Source organism: Pelmatolapia mariae, linkage group LG22 (assembly GCF_036321145.2).
Source record: "Pelmatolapia mariae isolate MD_Pm_ZW linkage group LG22, Pm_UMD_F_2, whole genome shotgun sequence".
Classification (NCBI taxonomy): domain Eukaryota; kingdom Metazoa; phylum Chordata; class Actinopteri; order Cichliformes; family Cichlidae; genus Pelmatolapia; species Pelmatolapia mariae.
In genome coordinates this window covers 27,166,002-27,191,300 of record NC_086245.2, presented here as the reverse complement: position 1 = coordinate 27,191,300, position 25,299 = coordinate 27,166,002, and the positions used below count along the sequence as shown (strand labels likewise).

Below are 25,299 nucleotides of genomic sequence, written 5' to 3'. Positions count from 1 at the left end.
AATCTATGTGCTACTAAGTGTATTTTTCAGTTGTTACAATAACTAAAAATACAACTTAAACATGTGTCATTATCTTTAATACTCTTGACAGTTGAACAGTTCAAATTCATATTCATGTCTAATGTAACAACCAAACTAATCAGTTTTATGTGGCCCAACCACGGAAGGATTATCTGCAAGTTTTTGTATTGATCCGATACCAATTAATACATAGCAGGCATTATCAGTACCAATACTGCTACTCTTGACCCATGAAGGCAGCTTATGTAGGGCAGAGCAGTGTGTCAGGATTTATGACACTAAATATGGTATTTTAAACACTAAATCATCGTAATTTTTACTTTCCGCAATAATTGGTTAACACAACGAAACACAACTTTCAGCTTTTCATTTACATCTGGAATGTAAATGTGCCTGTCTCTAAAGCACCGTGGGTCAACTTCTGCTGTTAAAATGGGCTATAGGATATGAATAAAATAGACATGACAGTCAACACAAAAGAGGGAAGACACTTTTCATAGTGTTTAAAGTATAACGTATTTTTCTTATTTCCCAAAAAAGTTATTTAACACACTTCAGTGGGCTCCATATTGAACTTAGACGACGGAATCAAAGTATTGATCGTATCACACTAGTATTGATCCTAACAATAGGTGGGTGGATCCAACCGCCTCGACTCAAGATTCCAGCAGGGCATTTTATGCAGGAAGGAGTTAATTAATATGTAAAAAAAAATTTCATTAAAAAAGACCAAAATCAACAATCAATTAGTCCTGCTACAAAGTATGTCTAACCATAGCCATTTATAATTAGCTTTGGGTAGGGTGTGGCTCAGGAGGTAGAGCGGGTCATCTACCAATCAGAAGGCTGGTGGTTTATTCCCGTGTCTGTGTGTTGAAGTAACATTGGGCAAGATACTGAGCTCCAAGTTGCCCCAGATGCATCCATCGTGTGCGTGAATGTTAGATGAAGGCACTTGTCTAAGACTTGTCTAACAAGATCTAGAAAAAACAGTCATTGGGTGAAGCTTGAGAGGCTTGCAGTAAAAACCGCTCTGACTGCTCACTCAGAGTTAAAAGAGCGCTATTTAATAGCAGTCCCCAACCTTTTTTGTGTAGGGTATGAATAACCCTATTCATAACACACGGGAAAAGACCCAGGGAAACTGAGTTAATGATAAAAACTATAAAAAATAACAATAAAAACTGATAAAAACCCTGAAAACTATCAATTTCACACCTGAGCCTCAACTCTTGTGGCCCGGTACGAAGCGACTCACAGACCGTTACCGGTCCGTGGCCCAGGGGTTGGGGACCACTGCTATATAAGTACCAGTCCATTTACCACCAGCGTGTACTTAACAGCAGCTGAAAGTAGTCCCCAACATATATAATCTGCTAATTCCTGATTAGGCAACATTTGTGGGTAAAAAATCTAAATTGCCCAGATGTTCCATGTTTAAAAACAGAAAGTAGATGTGTTTATGGCAATTCTAAAGGTTTATGTCTTCAGTCGGAGCAGATGGATGAAAAGTGAGCGCTGCGGGCAGATTAGCCTTTAGTTTTTTCCTGGGATTTGCAGACAAAAACATATATATGTAAAATAAGGAGAAGCTAATTCTCAAAAGCAAAAACAAATGGAGATTATATTTGAAGTCAAGGGAAATCATTATTTGCTACCTAAGCTTTTAAGCAGATGTGGATACAATATTAATAAATGAGAAATCCAGTGTACATTTTTATAGTGTTACTACTCCAAGGGATACAGAAGAAGGAGCAAAGCACATCATCTGGCTAAAGATAAAGGCTTCTTTTTATTTTAAAGTTTCCTGTTGAATTATATTGTATTATCTGCACAAATATATTGGACAGCAGCCCCTTTACACCGATGCTCTCTAGTTGAGTTCCCTCAAAAAGTCAGACAGAAAAATGCTGCGAAGCTGAACTCAGCAGAGTTGCATCCTTATTAGAGATAATGAGTGAATGTCTGAATGCCTCGCTGGTTGAGATGACTGCTAAAAAGGAGCACGTATACGCACATATACGATTTAAATACCGCCGCGTGCTGAGAGAGAGCAGGGCTTTGCGTTCTCATCAAAATCAATTCTGCCAAGGCCTCGCCCTGCCATCCATTTTTCACCCTCTCCCTACTTCTTCAGCCTTTCTTTTTTCTTCCTCTGTCCCCAGCCACCTTTATACACCTGCATTCTCCCCCATTTATGACTTCACCCTCACTTTCAATCCCTCTGTCACAATGCTCTCTTCCTCATATATCACATCACCCTTCCTTGTTTCTACCCTTCACCAGTCTTGTCCTCTCTCTTCTTTCCTCTCCCCTGATTCTCATTATATCCACTTTCAGGCTCCCGTTAGCTGCCTTCTCCCTCTCGGCATCAGCTCTGCTCTCTCTTATTCATTCGGCCCCGGCCCACTGCCTATCCCTCGCTTGCTCTTCTGCCCATTTATCACCTTTTTGTCTCAGACTGGCTGAGATGGACACTTTACCTGGTAAACAAGTGAAAAAAATAGACTAAAGGGAGGAGGAAAATGAGAGAATCAGTGAAGGAGAACTCTTGAGGAAAGGGAAAAATAAGACAAGTAGAGGAATTTTTCACTGATAAGCACATTTAAGTATAGCCTAAGCAGCACCTTTTACACAGTTTGGGACTTTTGTAAAACAAACAAACAAAAAAATCTGAAACCAAAAGCGTGAAAACTTATATTTACTCTAATAACTGTTAGCATGTCTGGTTAACTAGCTAACTAGACAGTCCTATTCTAAACCAGCATTGTGTTTATGCAGCATTTGTGACATTGTGGATGCTAGCATTTCATAGTTGCTAATTAGCAAGCCTGCACTCTTTATTGGATTTGGGTGAACAGCACCAACCACTAAACGTACCAAGCACATTGGTTAGTCTTTATCCTTAAAGCCTTTTTGTCTTTTGATGTGAGAATGGTTTGAATGTAATAGTAAGGCCTTTAATATTTCTTTATTAATACTATATAACTTGTAGGATTTACCAGCTTTACACGATTCTTTCTTGATTAAATGTCCTCTGAAAACCACAAGTCTTTAGGCATGCTAACAGTATAGGCATATAGCCAGTGTTGCCAACTCCTCAGTAAGGAAAATTGCTATTGGTTGTCCTAAAAGTTGCTAGAAGTCGCTAAATGACATCATCGCCTAATTTGCATAATTGTTTATGCTCATGTAATTGTAACCGAGCCATAGGAGAGAGAAATAACATCGTGGAAGAGACATAAAATTAGTTTAAAAAAAAAAAAAAACATCCTAAATACATTTAGAATATATTTAGAACTACAAATTAAATTTCTTTTAGCAATTAATGTTTTTTTTAATGTCCCAGTTCCAGCCCTCCTCCTTTATCCAGGCTTGGGACCAGTCAAAAGTGACTCTGGCAGAGTTACTTCTTTTGTGTGTGTGTTTTTAAGTAGTTTTAAACCTTGTGATCCACAAAAAGTAACAGTAAAAGAAGAACTGACTGCGTTACAGTCAAGGCGGGAGCAGCGGCTTCGCTCATGTGCGATTCATTTGCAGTTTGGACGTGTAGGGGTGAACATATCCTGCTCTGACAGCAGATGGGGGTGACTCCTGTATGAGGACTACCTGCCGCCAAAGCCGAGGTGCCCACGGCAGCACCCGCTGCTTGTTGAGAGTAAGAGCGATACGTGCTTTCACGTCAAAAAATCATCATAAGTCTTCCTAATAACACCAGAAAAAGTCGCCATGTTTGTTGCTAGTCACTTTTTAGAAAAAAAGTCGCTAAGGGGGTCTGAAAACTCGCTAATTATAGCGACAAAGTCACTAATTTGGCAATACTATAGCCTTCAAGACAAGGTTTTACTTGGAGCTAACTTTAGCTTCGTTAGCTTGATAGCTATAGCACATATTGTATGCTAGCATTCGCTGTTTTTCAGGAGCCAAACTCAGCAGCCACTGGTTAGAATCCAGTGAACTGGTCACTCTTGAATGGGAAACTGTTTTCATCTAAATTTGCAGAATTGTTCAAAAGAATTAACAATAATATCAAATGGTTGTACAGGGAAGACAAGTGTAGCTCAACAGAGGAAAGGTTTATTGAATGGACTTTGGAAAGGTGTTCCAAATGAAAGAAGGAAAAATCCACAAAAGTAATTTAACAGCAGCTATAAAATCTCGTCTTTGCTGATCTTTGGTGTTTAATTTATATGCCTGTGATATTGAGGCATATAGGCTTCACACTTTTGATCACAGAAAGCATTGAAACATTGGTTACTCTTTAATGTGGGATGAAGATTAAAAATCAACAAATTCATTCACATATCAGTTTCTTAAACCATACTGATGTAAAACAAGCGTGTCTACAGAGCAGAGGGATTGAAGAAATTACTTCGAATGAATAATAATTTAGTAGAGTATAGGGACAAACTGTCTGACATTAAAGAAACTAAATTAAGTGGCACAAAGGCAAACATTCAAAGAGAAGACTGGTGATTTTGGGGAGCATATGATACTTGAGGCGATGACAGAAGTAGGGCACCATGACCAGCACTGTAGAGCACAGCAGAATTAAAGAACAAGCATGTCAAACAAAATAGACTCCAGGGAAGTGAATGTCAGGCTTTTTCAAAGAGCAGTGTAGCTGGTCTTTAAGAAACTTGTGTTAGACTTGCTGTTGTTGCTCCGTCTGCACATGTGGACAAAGAGGAAAGCAGAGAAAGGTTTCAGTCAGCAAATCTGGAACTATTTTTAAAAAGCCCTCTTGTTTTCCATTTGACATCCTTTTTAAAAGGTCTGCTAAAACTGTGAAAAAGAGGACAGGAAGGATATTCCTATTGTGCTGGTGGTAACCTGACCATGCTTGTAGACCTCTCTATTATTCTAATATTTTCTCTAAGACACATTCTGTGGAAAGATTGATTCTGCTGAAGTAAAACATTGTTTGTCCGTGTACATGCCGTCACGTGAACGGAGGAATCTGCGCTTTGCGTTAACATCTTTTGCAGAAGCTGTTTACCTGCTCTTTAATTGTTTCTCGTTTAAACTGATTGGTGGTAATCAAAATGATTTTGTAAGCGTTTAGCTGAGATTCTGATGTCATACATGTCTATATTTAAATGACAGACCTAGTGGCACAGCCTGTGAAACCAGATGTTCTCCCTCTGACCCTGGTATCAGGGGCACTAGGGTTCAACAGGTTAAGCTAAACTAATGATTGGATTTAGAACTGAAGAAGTCCAGTCACCTTGTTTTCAAGATCCCAAGACAGTGTTGGGCCATATTCCAGTCAGCACACTGCTTTCTATGTTGAACAAACCAGGCCAACGCAGGTGAATCCTCTCTAAAGACATCAATAATTAAGTTGGTGCCCACTGATGTGCTTTTCCTTTGATTTACCCTCTCCTAAGCAAGGCAGTATGTGCACCGAGGTAAGATCAGGCTTTGAAAAAACCAGCTGGTGCAAAAAGCCCCAGATCACTGCACATATCCCCAATTTTACTTGAAAACTGGTGCTACAGCTCTGGTAGAAGTAATTAAGTACCAGTGAGGTTTATAGGCGAGCTTAAACATGAGAGCATCATCTTGTCTACAGACTAAACCCGAAGGAAACGTACAGTATAAAATGTGGACATACTGTAATGTCACGCATTGATTTGCAAAGTCCCTTCTTGATTTCTTCTACTGAACATTTTCATTGCAGTCTTGGTGTTTTGAAACCAGCTATGGTGAGAAAGAAGCAGGTCTGACTGTGAAACTGCATGCTCATTGGCCAGCTTATTGTTGACAAGTTATTAGCCAATGAACATACTCTGAAACAAGATTTATAAAAATGACCTTGTTTTTGTTCATTATGGCCCAAAATGAGTAACCACAAGCACAGCAGAAAACATGTCCAGAGGTCAAGCTCGATGGGACCAGGAGTCTTTTTTGGTGTCGCCCCCTGGTGGCCATTAAACAAAGCCGATATTTAAGGCATGTCGTATTGGCTTTACTTTTCAGACCTGGGAAGCTACGCCCATCTTTTACACTGTTTGACAAAATAGCAAAACGGACAAAAACTATTATAACGCAAATTAAACAGATCTAAATCTGCTCTTCTTTTTAACGTCGCTTTTTTATATTACTTGTAATACGTTCCTCTTTGTGATCATTGAGAAAAAAACTGAAACTTTTAACGATACTTGATTCTAACATTAGATTAATTTGACAGAATGACATTTTTTCTTCCATTTACGAGCAGCTATTACTGCAAATGAAACCATAAATTAATTGACAACGTAAATACAAGAAACTTTCTTATTTTTTTGCTTAAATTGTGGCCATGATGTCCAAAAATACGATGAAATTCTTTTTTTATTTTGGATGCACAGATCCAAATTGATATTAGTTTTGACTCATGAACAAATAAAGAATAAAGTACCGACTGTTTGATATTCATGTCACGTACATGACGTGGGAACTTTCCCCTAATCAGGGTGCACGGGGGTAAACACTAAACTTAATCTGAGGGTGATAAAAGTACAAATATACTTAGTGACTGTGCAGCTACCGAAGCTGAAGTGGTCATTTTCATAGCGGTCGAATCCAAGCACACATAGACGCACACTCACTCATCCACCACGTCTATTCTCCAACTGGCTGCAGTCCAAACTGACACATGGGGAGAGAAGCAGCAGAAGGTAGGCCTGTCCCAAACAGCTCAGTCTCTGTCTATCTGAGGCTGCAGGAAGCCACTGAACAGCTGCTCAAGGTGAACGTCCAATGAGGCATGTGCAAATATGAAGCTCGAGACTGGGAGAGAGACCCAAAGACAGAGACCGAGTGAGGCACACGCACAGAGGGGAGGATGAGTCAGAGAATCAGAGGGAATAGGCTCATGAGTGACAGACGCAGATGGGCAGGAAAGATCATTATACCCGGTGGGGTTCGCTGAATCGAACCTCCGATTTCAGTCACGGCGACATGTTTGAATCTTAACAGGGGTGTCTTTTGTTTGCGGCGTGACAAGAGTCTCAATTGGGATTTGAATGTGTCATCATGGACAGAAACTGCTCTAGTGAAATTGTAAAAAAAAACCAAAAAAAAAAAAACCAAACATTTGCACCACAGAAAATCTGACAACTTATCACATTGGCCAAACAGCATCCGATCCACTCACCAGTTCTTACTCCACTTTGTGTCCATAGGTGTCCTGAAAGCAGCTCTACTTGCAGCAGAGGACTTTTAAGTGCTCATGCACACTCGCAGCCTCTCTCCTTTGTACGTCATAAACCCAGATATAACTATGTAATTTAAGTCATTGTGACATGATGAATATCCGTGAGCTTCTCAGTAACCCCAGCCTTAAATCCAACTCCTGTTCATCTTCAAACCGAAGCCTATGGCATGGCTAAAAAAGAGCCAATTCCCACTTGTTTGCCTGTACTGTAGACTGGATGACTGAATACTGAGAACCTTGAATAAGGCCCTACATAGTGTAGAGAAGAATAGGGCCGTTTACTTATGGCATATATTGTTCATTATGTCAAAGCAAATAACCAAGAAGCATGGATTTACAGCAGAATAATGTGAGTCTGTGTTTTATGTACACCATGTCTGTTGAACCATTTTGATGTTAATGGGATAAAACCTGTTCATGAGGGCTAGCATGACTCTGCTATTGTTCACACCCATGGTATAGATATATATATATATATAAATATACTATTTCTATGAAAATATAAATGTCTAATTATGTATCAACACGGAAAAGAAATAAAATATTTTCAAAGCACCATGTATGTGTCATCTTGTTTGCTGCACTTGCTGTACATCTGTAATAATTATACATTTATACTTTGTCATTTATCAAGCAAAAATGGTAACTATTTACAGCTGTTGATTCACTCACATGATCAGTTCACTTTTATTTATTTTATTTATCACTGTATATACCTCCAGTCCACAATAACAATCATCTTGAGACCCTTTAATATTGTAGGGCCTTTACCTTACAGTATAGAGTTCTTGGTGAAAGTGGGGAGAACTCCGTTTAGACAGGAAGACATTTTGACAGAACCAGTGCAGTAGTGGAATATGGATATTTGGGAAGTAAAAGGAATGAAACAAGCATCCCACTGGTCATGTAGCTATTTTTGAGTGCCCTTATTTTATTCTTGGATCTACTACAGTAGCTTAGCATGAATCACACAGTTCAAAATAATCCCTATTGACCTGGGACTGGGCCTCAGCCCGACCTCTGTCTGAAACAAAGCACTTTAGTAACAGTACTTTCTCCCAGGCCAACTTTCTTGTGACTGGCTGCTCTTGCAAACAAAAGGTTTAAAGAGCAGGTGGGTGGGGCTTCTGTGCTCACAGTCAGACTTGGTTGTTTTGGATGCCATGGAAACCATGCATTCCATGACACAAATTAAGGAAAACTATTAAAGTTATATATATATATATATATATATATATATATATATATTTCATTTTTAGCATTTTGAGATGTCAAAATTCTGATGTAATTCAGTTTAAAAAGGGCACTCTATTCAGTAAGAAGCCCTGTCGCTTTCTCAAGCTAAATAGGGACTTTTACTTGCTTGTATTCATGCTATGAAGAAGAAAAAGGTATTGACCAAGCCTAACACTAGTCATCACCAGCACTAGAAAAGTGGAGCCATCAATACCGAGACGTCATGGCTTGTAAGCTGCTGACACTTTTCGCAGTAAGGCTGAAAAGCAGAATATGACATAGTTAATAATAAATGTCTGGATTTAACATATTTAAATTTAAACAAGCTTCTTTTTTTGCCTCCGAAGTTCAAAGCTTGTTTCCTCCTCTGTGAGAGAAGAAGCTGTTGGATGCACTGTGATTTACTTTGTGACTAAGTCAAAAAGTAGATGTGACAGTCTTCTATCCTGAGCTCCATCCTTGACAGCAGAGTGAAATAATCCCCAGTATCCACTGTGCCTGGCCCCAGGTTTGTACCAAATTAGTCTAAGTTAATCTCATTAAGTGTATAAAATAAATAAAAAAATACGTCAATGTAAAGATGTTGAAATATATTATTACCCAGCAGCTTTTTTGCACTCAGAGAGGGAAAGATTAACAAATGCTTGAAAAGGTACTGTTTTTTGGTTGTGTTTTTTAAAATAACCAGTCCATAAATTTAAGCTTTCACCCTTACGGGGCAGCATTTTGCCAGCGATGTAGTGAGATGCATACTGGATTTAACATTTCATACTTCTTTTAGGTTTCCACCCGTTACCTCAAGCTGCTTTGCCAGGATCATCATTTAACTTGAAGTGGCTCATTGCACCATCTTGTATTTTGGTGGTATTACATCAAAATACAGCCTGGCCCTGTTCAGTTTGAGCTGATTTCTCAGCAACATCATACACAGATTTTTTTCAACAGGTTCTCATCCCAACACATACCAATGCTATGTGACAAATGGTCGGTATGTTACGCCTTCGGAGGCATGAGAGCCGTTTATACGTGTAAATGTGTTTTACATTCGGATCGTGAATCACTTTGGAAAACACTGTCTGATAGGCTTAAGGTTATGGTTAAGGTTAGGGTTAGGGCTGGAATGGACGGCTGGAGCGTGTGTTACTGCCACGAGTGGCATTCTATTGGATTCAATTGAGAGGGTTAGGTTTCAGAGCATCTCATAAGGACGCCGAAGGGTACCTTTCTCGTTACTATGAGACGCCTCCAGACGTAACAATGCTCTGATTTTTTTGGGACATAAAGTCAAGGTGATTGTTTCTGCACAATGGCTTGATAGCTTTAGCTATTTTTAAAAGGCTTTAAACTATTTTTTTTTAATTAATATGTTTTACTGTTTTACTCTAAATTCTGTCAGTGAGAGTAGACATCTCTATTTAGTCGCTCTGATTTAAAACCTGTTGGTTATGAGGGGCAGCCAATCAGACAAAAGTTGTTTGAAAGGGTGTCTAGCCTGAGAGGGAACATACTAAAAGAGCTTGTTTCAGAAGGAGGCTGCACTGAGGCCAGGCAATACAATAAATAAGAATGATATTGGTCCACTTTAAACTGTAGAGAGCTTCACCCAACACACTACTTTATTTCCTTAAGACGCGTGAAGAGTTCCACGAATGAACCCTGAGTTAAAATAATCAGTATCTTAATGATCAAACTGTATCATATCCATTAAACAGCAGGCAGGTGACGCTTCATTCCAGCCTTGATGTGATCTTAATGAAAGATCCGTATCGGCCCAATATATCAGAGCTTTTGGAAAAGCAGATGTTATCGCTCTGAATGCTAATGAAGGGTGTGGGTGGCCAAAGTTGGCCTCCAGCATATGGGGTGTGACAAGGTTAGATTGCAATGGATGTGGCCCAGGCCTTCAAACTCAAGGCTGGTTTACTGGGCTGGATCTTCAGTCGCCATGCATCAATATAACAACCCAGGAACACTCACACACTTGCACACACACACACACACACTCACTCCCAACTATCCAGGGCATCATGCGGAACTCGAAACATAAATTAGACTGAGGCTCCAGAGAGTTGCACACGACCGCAGGTGTTCACACACACACACACACACACGGCTGCTAATGGTTGCTGTGTCAAATAAAACGGCGATATTTGCTTTATAATGAATGGGGTAAACAGCGATGGCAGATGACGACTGCAAAGATTGTCAGAGGAGGCTGATGGAGCCTAATGATGCGCTCGGTGCCTGACTTGGATGGCTGAAGCTTGGATGGTGTCTGTCTGATGTGCCACAGATGTCAAAGATGAAGACAAGGACGCGAAGAGAGACACACATTCATTCTTCATCTGTGGCACTTTAAACTGACCACCACCCCCACCCTCTCACTGCTGCTTCCCTTTGCAGCCACTGAAGTCGACTGACAGAGGGAAAAAGGACGTGAAATTCAAATCCGTTTCTAACCCGTGGACTACAGAAAGCAGGTCCCCTCATGGATGAAATTTACCAGATATGCGAATTAAAATCCGAATCAATTGCAGCCACTGTAGATTAATTTTCTCCAAAGCTATGGATTAGTTTGTGTAAATGTTTATTCGATGCTTTGCCAGCTTTACTGCAGTGCTTGTCTCAGCTATTCAATTACACTGAGCACACACTCGGTGAAGTTATTTGTGTGCGTGCGTATGACATAACCACCGTATACCCTCGTTGACCGCTGCAAAGTCTGTTTACCCGCGAGATTTTACTGTTGAGTATAAGCCAGAAACTTGTATTCAACATGCTTATGACCATCGTCCAGTCTAGTCCCTCTTGCAGCATGTTTGCACTTGCATGTTTCCATCAGTGTGTGTGATTGAAAAAGGGAAAAGGCCACAGCGAGCAGCATGACAGTTAGAAAGCAATTAAGAGTATTTTCCTTTCAGAGAATGAGAGGACGAGATCAATGGTGCTCGGTGCATGCTCGGTATGAAGCTGGGGTTAGGGTAACAGGGAGACATGGTGCTCAAACAATCCCGAATAGAAATCTTTTTGGACGATTGCAGCTTTTTTAAAAACCTTATTTTGTTTGAAAGTTTGCACATTTTATGATCTGTTTTTATTAGATTTGAATGGTGATTTTATCCTGTCCACTATCTTTAATCTTGTGAACACAACCATTTTAGGCTTTAATGACTTTAGACACCTACAGCTATGAGATGATAAAGAGACCTCAGCTAAGCAAGTTTACCTGGGATATGATGTTTAGTGTGCAACAAGAATTTCATTCATTGCTATTTTCTAAGTCAAAATAGAACTTTAGTGGAGGTCTCTCTGGACATGCTGGTAGGCAAGAAGTGAAGCAGCTGATGGCGGTGAGAAGTGACCATCAGGGGAGAGCAGAAACAACCTGACCACTACCGGCACACTTTAGCACCGGAGGTTTTCGTAAAGCTTTTATTTTGGTATTTCTGTTGCTCCGTACAATAAATTTGCACGTTAGCTAATTTATTTAGATTTAATATTTAACATTTAGATTTACCATTTAAAATTGTGTTTTAAATATAAAAAGTTACAAATATTTTACTAAATGTTGTAAAAAAATGACTCAAAAAACAAAAAACATGTTTTTGTAGGGTTTTGAGCTAAATGTGGAAAAATGTTGCTGTTAATTTCAGCATGTTTCAGTTTACAAATGGCACCCCTTATAGTCTGTCTGTTTACTTTTTACATTTTTCAAAATTTGAATCACACATTGACCGTTTAAGTTAAAATCCACTGTGGTGGTGTGCAGGCATTGTTGTTCAAAAACATATGGATTTAACTGTATTTAGCTATTAACAGATATGAATGAGGCTTGCCCGTGTGAATAAAACCATTTGTTTCTAACAATCAGCAAGTTTAACCTCTAGAGCAACAGAGGTAAAATCAGTACAAGGTTAAAGAATTATTATTCATGTAATATTCACTGCTGGTTTGTTTTGGGAGAGGACAGTCAGAAAAACCCTCCAACAAGCTCCTCTGTCCTCATGTTCAGTTAGTCTACAGCTGTGTAGCTCATTTTTAAAGCTCAGCATGCTAAAATACCCAACTTGGTGTAGCTTCACACCTAGAAGATATGATATCAAACTTTTCATCTCACTCTAGGCAAAACAAAACAAAAAGTGCTTATATATATTATCTTCCTCTCTACCTTAGAGGAGAAGAAGTACCTTTTTGCAGGCAATTTGTTCTGTTTTTTCCCCCTTAAGGAATGGACTGAGGTTTATACCAGAAACCTTAAAAGCAGAGCAATGAAAGAAAAACAGGTAAGGTAAGAATTTTAGATAAGTACTTCCTTTTAGAAGGTTTTCCCTGGTGTAGTATTCTTCAGAAAATGTAATAAATAAATAAATATGTATATATATATATATATATATATATATATAGATATTTATTTATTTATATTTAAATTCCAACACAAAAAGTTAAATCTTCCCATCTCACTGTCCGCTGAGTTTTCTCTAAATATATGTCATATACCAGTTTTTATCCACCTGCTGTCGCTTGACCTTGATGCCCAAAGGCTCGCTGAATCTTTAGCTGTTATTGCCTTTTAAGTGTTCGTGCTTACAGTATCTGTCCCTTTTTTTTTCTTTTTTTTTTTGAGGGAGAGGCGACTTTTGCCTGGCTTTTTTTTCTCCTTTCTCTCTTTTTCCACTGTGCACGCTTTCATCAAACTTACAGAGAGCGGAGACGAGCTGGAGCTCCCTTTGAGGAAAGACTGTTAAATAATGCAGGTGGTTAAGTAAGCTTGTCGGGACGAATTGTAAAAAAGCCCCTGCTTCACTGAGCCACAGCCTGTTAGAGAGAGAAAGGGGGGGAGACCGCGTGACTTTCAGCCCTCCAGAGTCCTCTTCACACATGGGTCGAATACAGAACGTGGCAAGGAACGTGTGTGTGTGATGGGGCAGCCAGACAGGTCCCGGTGTCCTCTCTCCCAGATATCATGTCCTCTTGCTTGTGGTTTATAGATCAATCTGACACAAAGCATCCTTTCCTCTTTATGACAAGCCCTCTCAGAGCTCATAAAGTTGCATTTATTGACCTACGCTGTCACTTTGAATCGAGGACAACAGGGCGGGCTTATTAAACAGAATTAGACATCATTGTGTGGCAGTGGAGAGCACAAATGATTGTCTTGGTCCAGAGCTGAAGATGTGACCAGCATTAGATGCTGCTAAGAATTCAAAGAGCAGTCATCTCAAGTGTACTGCGTGGGATTGATTTCATTTGACAGGGCTGCCCCCTGCTGCCCGTGTATTGACTCACACTTTCATTCAAGAGGTCCTTCCTTATAGTATGATTCTGTAGCTGTTCCAAAGGCTTCACTATGGCTGTGTGTCCAGATTTTAGTATCAATCCAATACCAAGTAAATACAGAGCAAGCATTGCTGATACCAATACTAGTACAGATACTTTTAACCTGTAAAGGCAGCTTATGTAGGGGAGAGCAGTGTGTCAAAATGTATGTGATGACTCATCGTCAGTATGCAAATTCTAAAAAACTTTTGATGACCACTAAATCACTTTGATTTTTACTTTCCACAGTAACTAGTTAATACAACAAAACACACATCTTTTGTTTAAATGGCTATGGATCAAATAGACGTGACAGTCAACACAAAAAGGTTCAGACAGCTCCTCAAATGAGAGCAGATATTCCTTATATGGTCATGTCTGCATTTGACCACAGAAGCCCCACCCACCTTCTCTTCAAACCTCTTGTTTATGATGAGTAGCCAATGGAAAGACAGTGGGCTTAAAAAGGGGAAAGGACTATCCAAAGGTGTCTAAGCTGAGGAGCTGAACCAGCATGAGAAAAATAAGGAGTCTAACCTGTGAAGCGCAGCAATAACAATATGGAAATGTTCAATGTGGAAATCTTTCAAAGTCAAATTCATGTCTTTCTCACGTGTTCTGGTAAAAAATAACTAACTAAATAAATAAAGATATCTATATCGATATCATATAGGTTTTCCATTTCTTCTTCTACATTTTTACAAATGATTCTAACTAGTGTAATCTTAAACTTAGACGAATACAGACCAAAACACGGCTATAAAAATGATATATTCATGATTATATTTTATTTCTATACAACACTGGAATATTTCCAGCAAAATGAAATGGCCACAATAGACTGTGAACATACCTGGGCTTCATTCAGCACTGTTACACTGCTGCACTGAAACAGCAAAGCTTATAGCGTGTTGTAAGTGAGTCGCTGGGAGATTTCATATAAATACAAGTGCAACAAGATTATAAACATTAAACAACTGTAATTTTTTGCAACCAAAGCAGATTTCACTTAGAGAATAGCTGATTGTCCTGCTGTTATTAAGGCCCGGTGTTACTGTCTGTATATCAGTCAGAATATATACTTACTTCATTCATAAAAAAAATAATTATTCAACTATAAATTAGAACTAAACACATACAACAACAAAAAAAACACTGATTAGGATGCCAAAAACTAGAGAAACAAGAAAACCAAGTAAACAAAGGAGAACAAGTGCTGACAGAAGAACATAAGTTAGTAGTAACGCTGTGCAGTGTAATATGGGAGGAGATGGGGTAACATTAAAGGCTGTTATTGCTTTGGTGCACAGGTGCAGCGGCCTGTGCCGTTTCCACAAAGAAAGAGGAAGAACTGCTCATGTGAAGAGTACAACAAGGTGGAGAGGGCAAACTTCATCTCAGAGCTCACAACACTTCATTCCCTTGCAGATGTACAGTAAACTCATCTTAAATACACACTGATATCTGGTTAATTCATAGGAAGACACACACACCCCCTTAGTCGTTGACTCTCTCACAGCAGTGCAGCAGTGGTCAGAAGCCCAAGAAGTCATCCTCAAATGGGCTGACATTGTTGGGAGTGTTTCCATTGGTGCCATCCCAGTCTGGTTCAATGAGCCAATCTTGGGGGGTCACCCCAATGTCCAGGACCTGGGGGTTAGTACGTGACACTGCCAGTCTGAGGGAAAGAGAAACAACCGTCAACGGTCAACAACAGCTCCCTTTTAAAAGAATGCAAGCAAGCAGAAGTTATTCTACTTTGGTGTGAACCAATCCCATGAAAAGACCAAAACCAGTAATGTACAGGTCTGTTTCTTAATACTCTACAATTTAAATCACAAATAAAGATTTAATAAAAAAAAAAAAAACAGCAGCTAAATAATGTCCTAAAACAGCTTTGCGGTGTGATTTTTGGCAGAGATTACAAAAGACAAAATAATCCTGAACAAATCCACTAAAACATTTGGAAACACAGCTCAATTCATCACTGCTTTTGGTCTCTTTAAAATGGGACCAATGAGTTCAGCACAGCCCTGATTGTTGACAGAGTTGCACTGAATATGGTCTCAACCAAGCAAAAACAAAACCTCTGCCTGGAAACTGGAATTAGATTGAACAGAGCTGGGATTAAAATTAAACTCTGATATTTCCATATTGAGGCAGAAAAAGAGGGAAATTCCCTTCAACTTCCATCAGAATGAAGTCAAATAAAATAGAAGAAACAAGAAGTCATCAGCAGCTCATGTAAACAGTAACGGGCAGTATGATGAGAACTAGCAGTCATTCTGTTTCCTACTCTTATCCTTTCGACCCTCAGGGCTTAATAGCAAGCAGAGCTGTTTCGACTCCCAGCATTCAGTTTTCTGCTGATTTTAATTCACTGCAGCTCAGCGTCTCAGACTCGTTTATGTAACTACACCCTCAGCCTGCTCTGATTTGGCTGAAACATCCCTTTCTTTCTGGGATAACAATGTCTGCAGAGTCTGGGTAGAGGTCAGTTGGATTACTTCAAGACATTCACTTCATTTGAACTGCGGGATAAACGGTGTTGATCCGTAAATGAGTTCAAGTGACCCACTGCTCCACTTTCAGACACGGGAACTGCTCGACAAAAGCCCCGCTGTGTGGAGTGGAGTCGCACCATCCCCACCGCTTCAGCCAGAACACACACTACACATCACAGAGGAGGGTTATCAGACAGACATAGTCATGTTTGTGGTGATGATGAAATGGGTTGAGATAATAACATTTTTTCATTTTGACTGAAATTCAATACATTGAATCAAACACAAAATCCATCGACAACAAAGGCATCTGAGAGGAAGTAAATGACGGAGGAGGTCGTGTTACCCCGGGCGACTCACGTCTCTGACCTGTAATCTGGGTTTTCGGGTTTGGAGGTGATTGAATGAAATGGACTGATGTCAGGTTAGTAACTGGGACTACCACTCTATGTGAGGCTTGTGATAACAATTGCTCAACTTTACCTGGAAATGAACCATAGCTATCCAGAGCACAGCTGGAGACACAAACACACAGCAGATTGAGGAAAGTTTAAAGTTCAGCTATGAAATCATTTCTCACCAACTGTCAAGCCTCTACTGAGATTATCCCTTCATTTATATTTTTATATTGTCAGAGAACGGAGGGTTTGTGGTCTACAGTACACTGAAATCACCAGTAAGTGGCGACATAGAGCCAAGCAGTGCAAGTAGGAACTACAGTACAGAGGTAGAGGCAGATTTTGTGTTTTTGGGGATGTTTTATTGGGAACAAGGATCAAAGAAAATCACCTAGGATTAATTTCAGATTATTTTAAGAATTTAGAATCAAATATCTCACCTGGAGAAGGCTTCATCCAAACCATCTTCTATTTCCTGCAAGAAAAGCAATCAGTCCTTAACATTAACTCAGGGAAAAGCATGTAATATGTGTGTGGTGCTGGCACAAACAAGGGAAATTTAAAGCAAATTTTTCCAAAAGCTGGAGATCCAAACTGAGTCGGGAAAAATCCAGCTCTCAAACTGAGGATGGTCAACATCCGAGTATGAAAGAACGGTCATTTGTAAGTGATTCACAGTCAACACAGACACAAAGCGAGAGGACGGACTTACCCAGGCAGGATTGTTGTTGGACTCAGAGGTCTGTCTGTGGTTATCCAGCTGATCCTCTCCGATGTTTCCATTGGTCTCCACTGCCACATTCACACTCTTCTCCAAGTCCAACAACATATCTGTAGCCACATCTAATAGTAAAGAGATGGAATGACAACTGATTGGTGTTATAATAACAGATCAGAGCAAGACACAGTGCAGCCTCCACACCAGGATGAAGTGACAGACGGGGCAGTTAAAAATGATGATGGGCCAGATCATCGTGCCATGTCTGTTTCTGCCTCTCTGTGGCAATATAATGTTAAAACATGCAAAGGTTTTCCATGTCCTTTTATGTCTATAGCCATGAATAAGTTGGTTTCACAGTTAGTTAGATTTCAGTTGACATTGGTTACAATAAATTGTTTCACAAACTGTGCTGCATTGAGCCGTGTAATATCTGTGAAAGGCTAAATGCCAACGTCACAAACCTCCAGTTTCAAAAGCAAGAATTACATTCTGACAGGAACAGAGAGGCCAGACGTCTATTAAGCCTGTGTGTCTGTGGGAATATAACTCTTTGACCATGGGACTACAGGCGTAAAATAATTATTTTAACCAGTGAGGGCTGATGAATAAAAGCCTAAAGCACCACATACCCTCTACTGTGAAAAACAAAAAAGGCAGATGTGCCATGGAGTTTTATTTCCCAGCTGATCACGTTCTGTGAACAGTACGTAGAACTAAAGCTGAAAACTTTCGGACACACAACATGGCTTCTGCTCACAAACTGGACCACTCACCTGTACGTGCTGCCTGAAAGTACAAACACGGGGCCAAAGCCCCTTGTAACGTTTGTTGTGAGCATAGAGGTTGTTTCTTTAACACCCACAATGAAATTCTGTGGGAAATGTAAGAATTTTACACACTGGATAAAATGATGAGCACCACATGTCAGTGAGATTATAAAAAACGACCAGAGGCCTGTGCTACAAAGAATTTTGTCTTATCTAGGAAACTGGGTTACATGGACATCGCTATGGTAACTTGTGCTGCAAACCTACCCTGCTCTCACCTTAGAGATCAACAAGTATGAAATCACCTACTGCCAATCAAGCTTCAGAAAATAGTAGATCCCTCAGACCTCTGTGCACGAACAGTAGGAGGGTCTAAAGTTTTAATACTGCCTGAATTGTGATTAGAGGATCACGCGGGGGGCCTTTGTCCCTCTTTGGGGGGATACTCCCACTGGGTTTAAATCTGGGACTCTCGGCCATTTGACCTTAGAACTGAAGAAGCTTCTCGGATGAGAGGTGAAACGTCTTCAAGCAACTTAAAGAAGTCCAGTCGCTTTTCTTTGCTAACTTCTTTGACTACGATGACCTGGATGACTGAGAACCTTCACAGACACTGCCTGAATTCTGTTTCCCACATGAGCATCAGTAATAAATATAAATTACTAGATGAAATTTTATTCGTTCATTTTGCAGCCAAAAAAGATAAAGAAAACAACTTTGCCAAGTTCCTTTTTGGTTTTTGACACCATTTGTGAATGACTACATAACACAAATGACCTCATGTGGCTACAGTTCCTTTATGCTTTACATCTTGTTTTTTTTACCTGTCCCTTTCAAACTCCCAAAGCTGTTCGATCTCTCTGAATGAGAACTGCTGCTAGCCTCTCCAGCGGACCCAGACTTCGCTCTCTTCCCTTTCTCTAAAAAAGAGATAAGAGGAAACACAACACAAGCAGGTCAGGACCTGTTTACAGCACCTATCAACATATTTGGTGAAACAAGGACAAACACAGACAGTCTCCTGATAAAACAACCCCTCCACAGACGGTGCCTATATGCGTGTCATTTCCAGGACTTGAACGGAGAAGTGTGTGATGCCTACCTTCTTTGGCCACCTGCCAGAGCTCGAAAGCTACTGTGAAGGCCTGGGCTACTGTTAACGCCACAGCCTGAGCCTGGAGGACAGGAGAAAACGATGTGAGTACAAAAAAGGATAGCTCTTGATCTCTGTCCACAGTCTGTTGTCACTGTCACATAAAAAAAGGTCACTTTGGGGCTTTAAGTCAAATAATTAATTATTATTTGATTGAATTGCAGACTTTCAGCTTAAATTCAAGGGGTTTAACTGCATGACAATCAACTGTCCAATTACTTTTAAGCCTCTGGAAATGGGGGACTGAATAAAAATGGCTGCAACTGCTGAGCCGTTAATGGAAACTTTTATTAAACCCCTGAAAAGGTGACAGTCTGCACTTCAATCACACTTTACTTCAATCATATTTTGATTATTTCTTTTGAAAATCAAACAATGTACAGAGGAAAAACTACAAAAATGTGTCTTTGTCCAGCACATCATTAACCTAACTGCAACTCATAAGCTCGCTTTCACTTTAATTTCCCTGCTTTAGTTGGTTTTTTAAAGCGGTCCTCATATACTTCTCTTTATTATTATTATCTTTTTTAGTTTAAGACCAGCAGTTTTTTTCCAACTTTATGCCATTGTCATGTCATTAAAAAAAAAAAAAAAAAAAAAGGTATTATTTTGAACTATGAGCCCTGAAGCACTCCTCTCATTGAGTAGAGGACACAGAGAAGTCATCCCAAATCTCTTCAGAACCCCACTGATAGATAGAGGAGCACACATTAAGGAAGCAGAGTATTCTCATGTTATCCTGGGAGAAAAAAAGAGCGGAGTGAGGAAGCAAGTAAGATGAGAGGAAAAGTGCCCTTCTGTTTTCAACACCAAAGAAAAGACAGGAAGACGACAGGAGCTTAACTTCTAGGATTTCCTCTTCGGGATGAAGGGTGAAGTGGAGGAAGAGCTATGGTGACAGCAAGACACTCGAGAGAGCCAGTTACAGGACGAATGATGGCTGAATGTGGGTCATTAGATCATCAGGAAGGTGATGATCCCCCACAGCCACAGAGGAAGATATGCTAAATATTTGAGTTATTGAGAAACTTTGAATTTAAACTGAAAAGTTAAAAAGTTTGGACACACCTTCTCATTTAATGTCTTTTGTTAATTTTTACTACTTTCTACATTTTAGATGCAAACTGAAGACATCAAATATATGAAGCAACATATATGGTATTATGTAGCAAAGAAAAAAATAATAAATAACTTTAAACGTGTCTTTTATTTTAGAATCCTCGAAGCAGCCACCCTTCGCTTTGTTGACGGTGCAAACCCTTGGCCTTCTCCCAGTGAGCTTCATGATGTAGTCACCTGAAATGGTTTTCACCTCACAGGTGTGCCATGTCAGGATTCATTTGTGGAATTTCTTGCCTTCTTTATGGGGTTGGGAACCAATCAGCTAAGTAAAGAGAAGTGATGGTCCATCATTACTTTAAGCACTGAAGGTCAGTCAGTCTGGAAAATTGCTAAAACTTTGAATGTGTCCCCAACTACAGTCGCAAAAATCATCAACCAAGCACGACGATTAAAACTGGTTCACATGAGGACCGCCCAGCCCAGAACAAATTCATCCGAGTCACCAGCCTCAGAAATCACAAGTTAACAGCCACTCAGATTAGAGCCCAGATAAATGCCACACAAAGTTCCAGCAGCAGACACATCTCTACATCAACTGTTCAGAGAAGACTGATCAGGCCTTTATGGTCAAATAGCTGCTAAGAAACCACGACTAAGGAAAAGCAACAAGCAGAGGAGATTTGTTTGGGCCAAGAAACACAAGGAGTGGACATCAAACCAGTGGAAATCTGTGCTTTTGTCTGATGAGTCCAAATTTGAGATGTTTGGTTTCACCTGCAGTGTCTTTGTGCGACGCAGAAAAGGTGAACGGATGGTCTCTACATGCATGGTTCCCACCATGAAGCATGGAGGAGGAGGTGTGATGGTGTGGGGGTGCTTTGTTGCTGCCAAATTGAAGGCACATTGAACCAGCATGGCTACCACAGCATCCTGCAACAGCATGCCATCCCATCCGGTTTGTGTTGAGTTGGACCACCATTTATCTTCGAACTGGACAATGACCCCAAACACACCTCCAGGCTGTGTAAGGGCTATTTGACCAAGAAGGAGAGTGATGGAGTGCTGCACCAGATGGCCTTGCCTCCACGGTCACCTGACCTAAACCCAATCGAGATGGTTTGGGATGAGATGAAGCGCAGAGTGAAGGCAAAAGGACCAACAAGTGCTCAGCATGTCTGGGAAATCCTTCAAGACTGTTGGAAAACCATTTCAGGTGACTCCCTCATGAGGCTCATCGAGAGAATGCCAAGAGTGTGCAAAGCAGTAATCAAAGCAAAGGGGGCTATTTTGAGGAATCTAAAACATTAAACAAGTTTTGAGTTCACACTTTGTTTACAAAATAATTCCATATGTGTTCATTCATAGTTTTGATGCCTTCAGTGAGAATCTACAATGTAAATAGTCATGAAAATAAAGAAAAACCATTAAATGAGAAGGTGTGTCCAGACTTTTGACTGGTAGTGTACGTGCTCTAAACTCACCACTTTCCTCTTTGAGCAGAGGTAGGCGTTGCACTCCAGGGTTCCATTCAGGGTGTTTTGTGCGATATAAGCAAAGACTTTATCGTGTAGTTTATCCACCGTGCAGTAGGATATCCTGCAGACCAGAGACAACAGGTTAGACAAACAGCGTACAGAGATCCAACTCTTCGCTTTTTTTTTTTTGACAGCACAAATACGCTCAAACTTTCAAGAAGCAAGAACGAGATTTACACAGAAAGACTAAAAAAAACAGTTGAAGACGGATTGACCTGCCGTGTTAGTATGTTTTTGTCAAAGATTAATACAATGTTGATTTTAAAAAAATGAGTTAACACTGGCAACCGCCAGTGTTTCCCCTCAGCCTCCTAGTACAGACCCCTATACTGGACCTTTAGGTCACGGTACTGACACTGGAACTCGTCTGAGACTTTGAGTAGATGCACCCATGGCGTTAATTTGAAAATCGTATGTGACTTTTTGGTTTCAATGACACCCACCAGGGAGAATCAATTTCAAATTACTTAAGTAATGAAATAAAATTACAAAACCAGTCGTTCTACACATACCTGTATATGGACACGTTTTCCAGGAGTTTATTTGTTGAGCTGTCATGTAGGACAATTCCCTGAGGAGAAACTTTAAGAGTGACCTTCTGAGGTTTCTTCCCACTGGCTTTAGCCTGTCATGGGGAAAATAACGCAGCGGAAACTGATGATTGTTTTATGACCGAAATGCAAAACCTTCGCACACTGCTTACATGGACTACTCAGCTCTTCTACAATGTCTATTTCTGGTGGAACGCTAGAGACAACATTGTACATTATTAATCACCAAACACTTTCAAAAAACCCTGCATTTACTATTTATCAGGATTTAGTATAAGGAAGTACGGAAGCAGGCACAGTAAGATACAGAGAGCAGCTTTAAACTAAATTTGATCCAGAGTTTATAAACATGCAGACGGTGGTGAGGACATGATGAAAGCCTTAATGTCAGTATGTTTGTGAAATTTAAGAGAGCTTAACAATTTTAGATGTTCAATTTTAAGAAAAAAATAATGATAATAAATAAAGCGGTAGTCTTAAAAGCCACTGGATTGTTTTTTCTTACACTGCTGTTGTCGATTTTGGCAGGAAATCAAAGCAGAGCAGTCAAAAGTGGAGATAATGTAAACTGTGAATGAGCGATCTCTGACCGTGGCAACAATCCTCTTTACAGCAGCTGCTGACAGCTCCTCTCCTTTGGGTTGGTCCACCAGTGTCATGCCGAGATGTCGAAGGTTAAAGGTCATGCCCTCTAAGATGGTCTCCCGCGTGTCTGTCCAGTTCTCTGGGAGCTCTGCGGAGAAGAGCGGGAGCGGCCGATACTCTGATCAACTGTAACGACGTTCTTGTCAAACATCAAGCGTTGCAAACATCAAATATTTATCTGCTTTTTCCCAGGGTTCATGTTCCAAAATAAATAAGGCTCGTGCAACATTCAAAGACTTTGAGAAAAACACAAATCAGAAGAAATGTAAACAGTCTGTGTTGAACTTAAAGTTGGGCCACTTCATGTGCTCCCTCGCTGAAGAGGAAAGGCAAAACAGGGTATCTAGGTCAGAGGTGCTGAAGCGTAAAGTAAATATTTCATCTTCCAAATAGCTTATAGGGCTCGACAATAAAAAACATGAAGAGTTGGGAGCAAGTTGTACATGCACTGTGACACGCTGTGATAAGAGGAAAGCATGGTAACATCAGCGATCATGAATCATGTGTCGTTCTCAAAGTGCATTACTGTCTCCATTTTTTAAAATTTCGCCAAAAAAGACTGTTTAAAGTGTAACTACTGAAGGAACAGCTTCTACCTCTGTGTGACTTCTTATCAGGTTTTGTGTGGCGCTGGCTGACCCTGAACCTGTAATACTGTTTGCACTTTCATCAGAGAAAAAAAAAAAAAAAAGGGGGGGGGGGGGGGGGGGGGGGGAGGTGAAGGAAGGAGAAAAAACCCAATCCACCATTATTACCTAGAATTTCACCCTCCTAGCATTTCCCTCCCCTGGGATGTAGTACATACCAAACACTCATGCTGGTACATGTTCACACACATACATTTGGAATGCAGACTACACATTGTCAACCTGGACTAAGAGATCTTAAGATCTTAAAGTCTTAGTCTCAAAGTGATTTTCCTTATTTTCTGTCACATGTACACTGTTATAAAAACAGGTGTTCATATTAACACAGCCAAAGCATGTGTGAAAGCGTCAGATATCATCATCATCGTTATCATCAGGCCGTTATTTATAGTAACAACATCAGCTACAAAATAATCAAACAAAGCGTTTAAGTACAGGGACTTTAGAGCGTCATCAGCTGGAGTTTATGTTAATAGTGCCAAGAGATCCAAGGTTGGGAAAGCAGAATCACGCATGAGACAAAAGGCACTGGTGGGCACCATGGTGATAAGCAGAGTGAGCTTGGGCTAGCTAGTTCCCACTTCAGACCCACGTCAACAAAGCAAAACTCAAGGAGGAACACCACTGACTCTAGAAAGACATCCTAGCAGGTGTAGAGGAAGAGGAAATTGGCAGAACACTGGGGCTCTGGCAGCGAGGAGCATGAACAAGATGGGAGGTATGCTGCAGTACAGGATCACCTGGGGAAACATCATGCATGCAGACTTAAAGTGGGTCCTGTTCCTGGTGCAGGCAGTGCATGAAGTTTGGTGAAAGAGTGAGACACCCTCCTGCACCCTTTGCCCTGGAAGAGGCTCTTTGGAACATCTTCTCAGCAGCTGCCCAAAGGCTCTGGGGGATAGCCATACCAAGGTGCTGAAGGAAGAGGCAGGTAGCCTCAGTCATCAATACCAGCAAATACCATCAAGTCAAGTCGATTTGTGTAAGCCACTAAAGCTGTCAGGGCACACTGTCAAAATATCACTTAATCATCACCCCTGAGGCCTCAAAACAGCTGGGACACGGGCTAGAGGACGTTCCATAAGCAGACAGAAGACACTGTTTGATTATTTTACCTTGTGCTTTTGTTTTCTTATTTTTCTTCGTATTCATTTTTCTATAATGTATTTTATTCTATTGTTAAGTGAAAGTTTGAAAGGCGCTTTCAAATAAATATTTATTATTATTACTTTTCAGCATGCCTACTCTGTAACGTCCTGACGTGGTTGGTTGTTATAAGAGTGGCCAAGAGGAGGCCTACTCAATCTATGTGTAAAGCAACTGATCATATGAATAATGCTCCCAATCTTTTACATCACACAGAGCTAAGCGTAGAAAGAAAAACTGAACTTGTACAAACGCTGACCCTATTACGTGAAACTCTTGACCATATTTAACGTGAGCGTCCATCACTGTCAGAAAACAATAATATACAAAAGCATAATAGACCACCTGGAAATAGCTGAAAACAAATTTAATTTTCATAACAAATAAGTTCAGCTT

At 40.2% G+C, this 25,299-nt stretch overlaps 1 protein-coding gene across 3 annotated transcripts in view; it reads right to left on the bottom strand.

Annotated features, from left to right (window-relative positions):
• Positions 1-2: 2 nt before the first annotated feature.
• ldlrap1a (low density lipoprotein receptor adaptor protein 1a) overlaps positions 3-25,299 on the bottom strand; it is a 30,403-nt gene continuing 5,106 nt past the window's right edge. The window contains exons 2-10 of one of the 3 annotated variants that reach the window (XM_065471251.1): positions 23,056-23,198; positions 22,427-22,539; positions 21,861-21,975; positions 19,267-19,339; positions 18,989-19,084; positions 17,389-17,519; positions 17,117-17,151; positions 15,268-15,452; positions 3-4,690 (exon numbers count right to left, since the gene is read on the bottom strand). In XM_065471251.1, coding sequence (XP_065327323.1) covers positions 15,308-15,452; positions 17,117-17,151; positions 17,389-17,519; positions 18,989-19,084; positions 19,267-19,339; positions 21,861-21,975; positions 22,427-22,539; positions 23,056-23,198 — 851 coding nt within the window. In that variant the 3' untranslated portion in view covers positions 3-4,690; positions 15,268-15,307. Of the gene's footprint in view, positions 4,691-14,550; positions 15,453-16,761; positions 16,794-17,116; positions 17,152-17,388; positions 17,520-18,988; positions 19,085-19,266; positions 19,340-21,860; positions 21,976-22,426; positions 22,540-23,055; positions 23,199-25,299 lie in introns of those variants that run through there. The other 2 variants (XM_065471252.1, XM_065471249.1) reach the window with 2 other exon arrangements.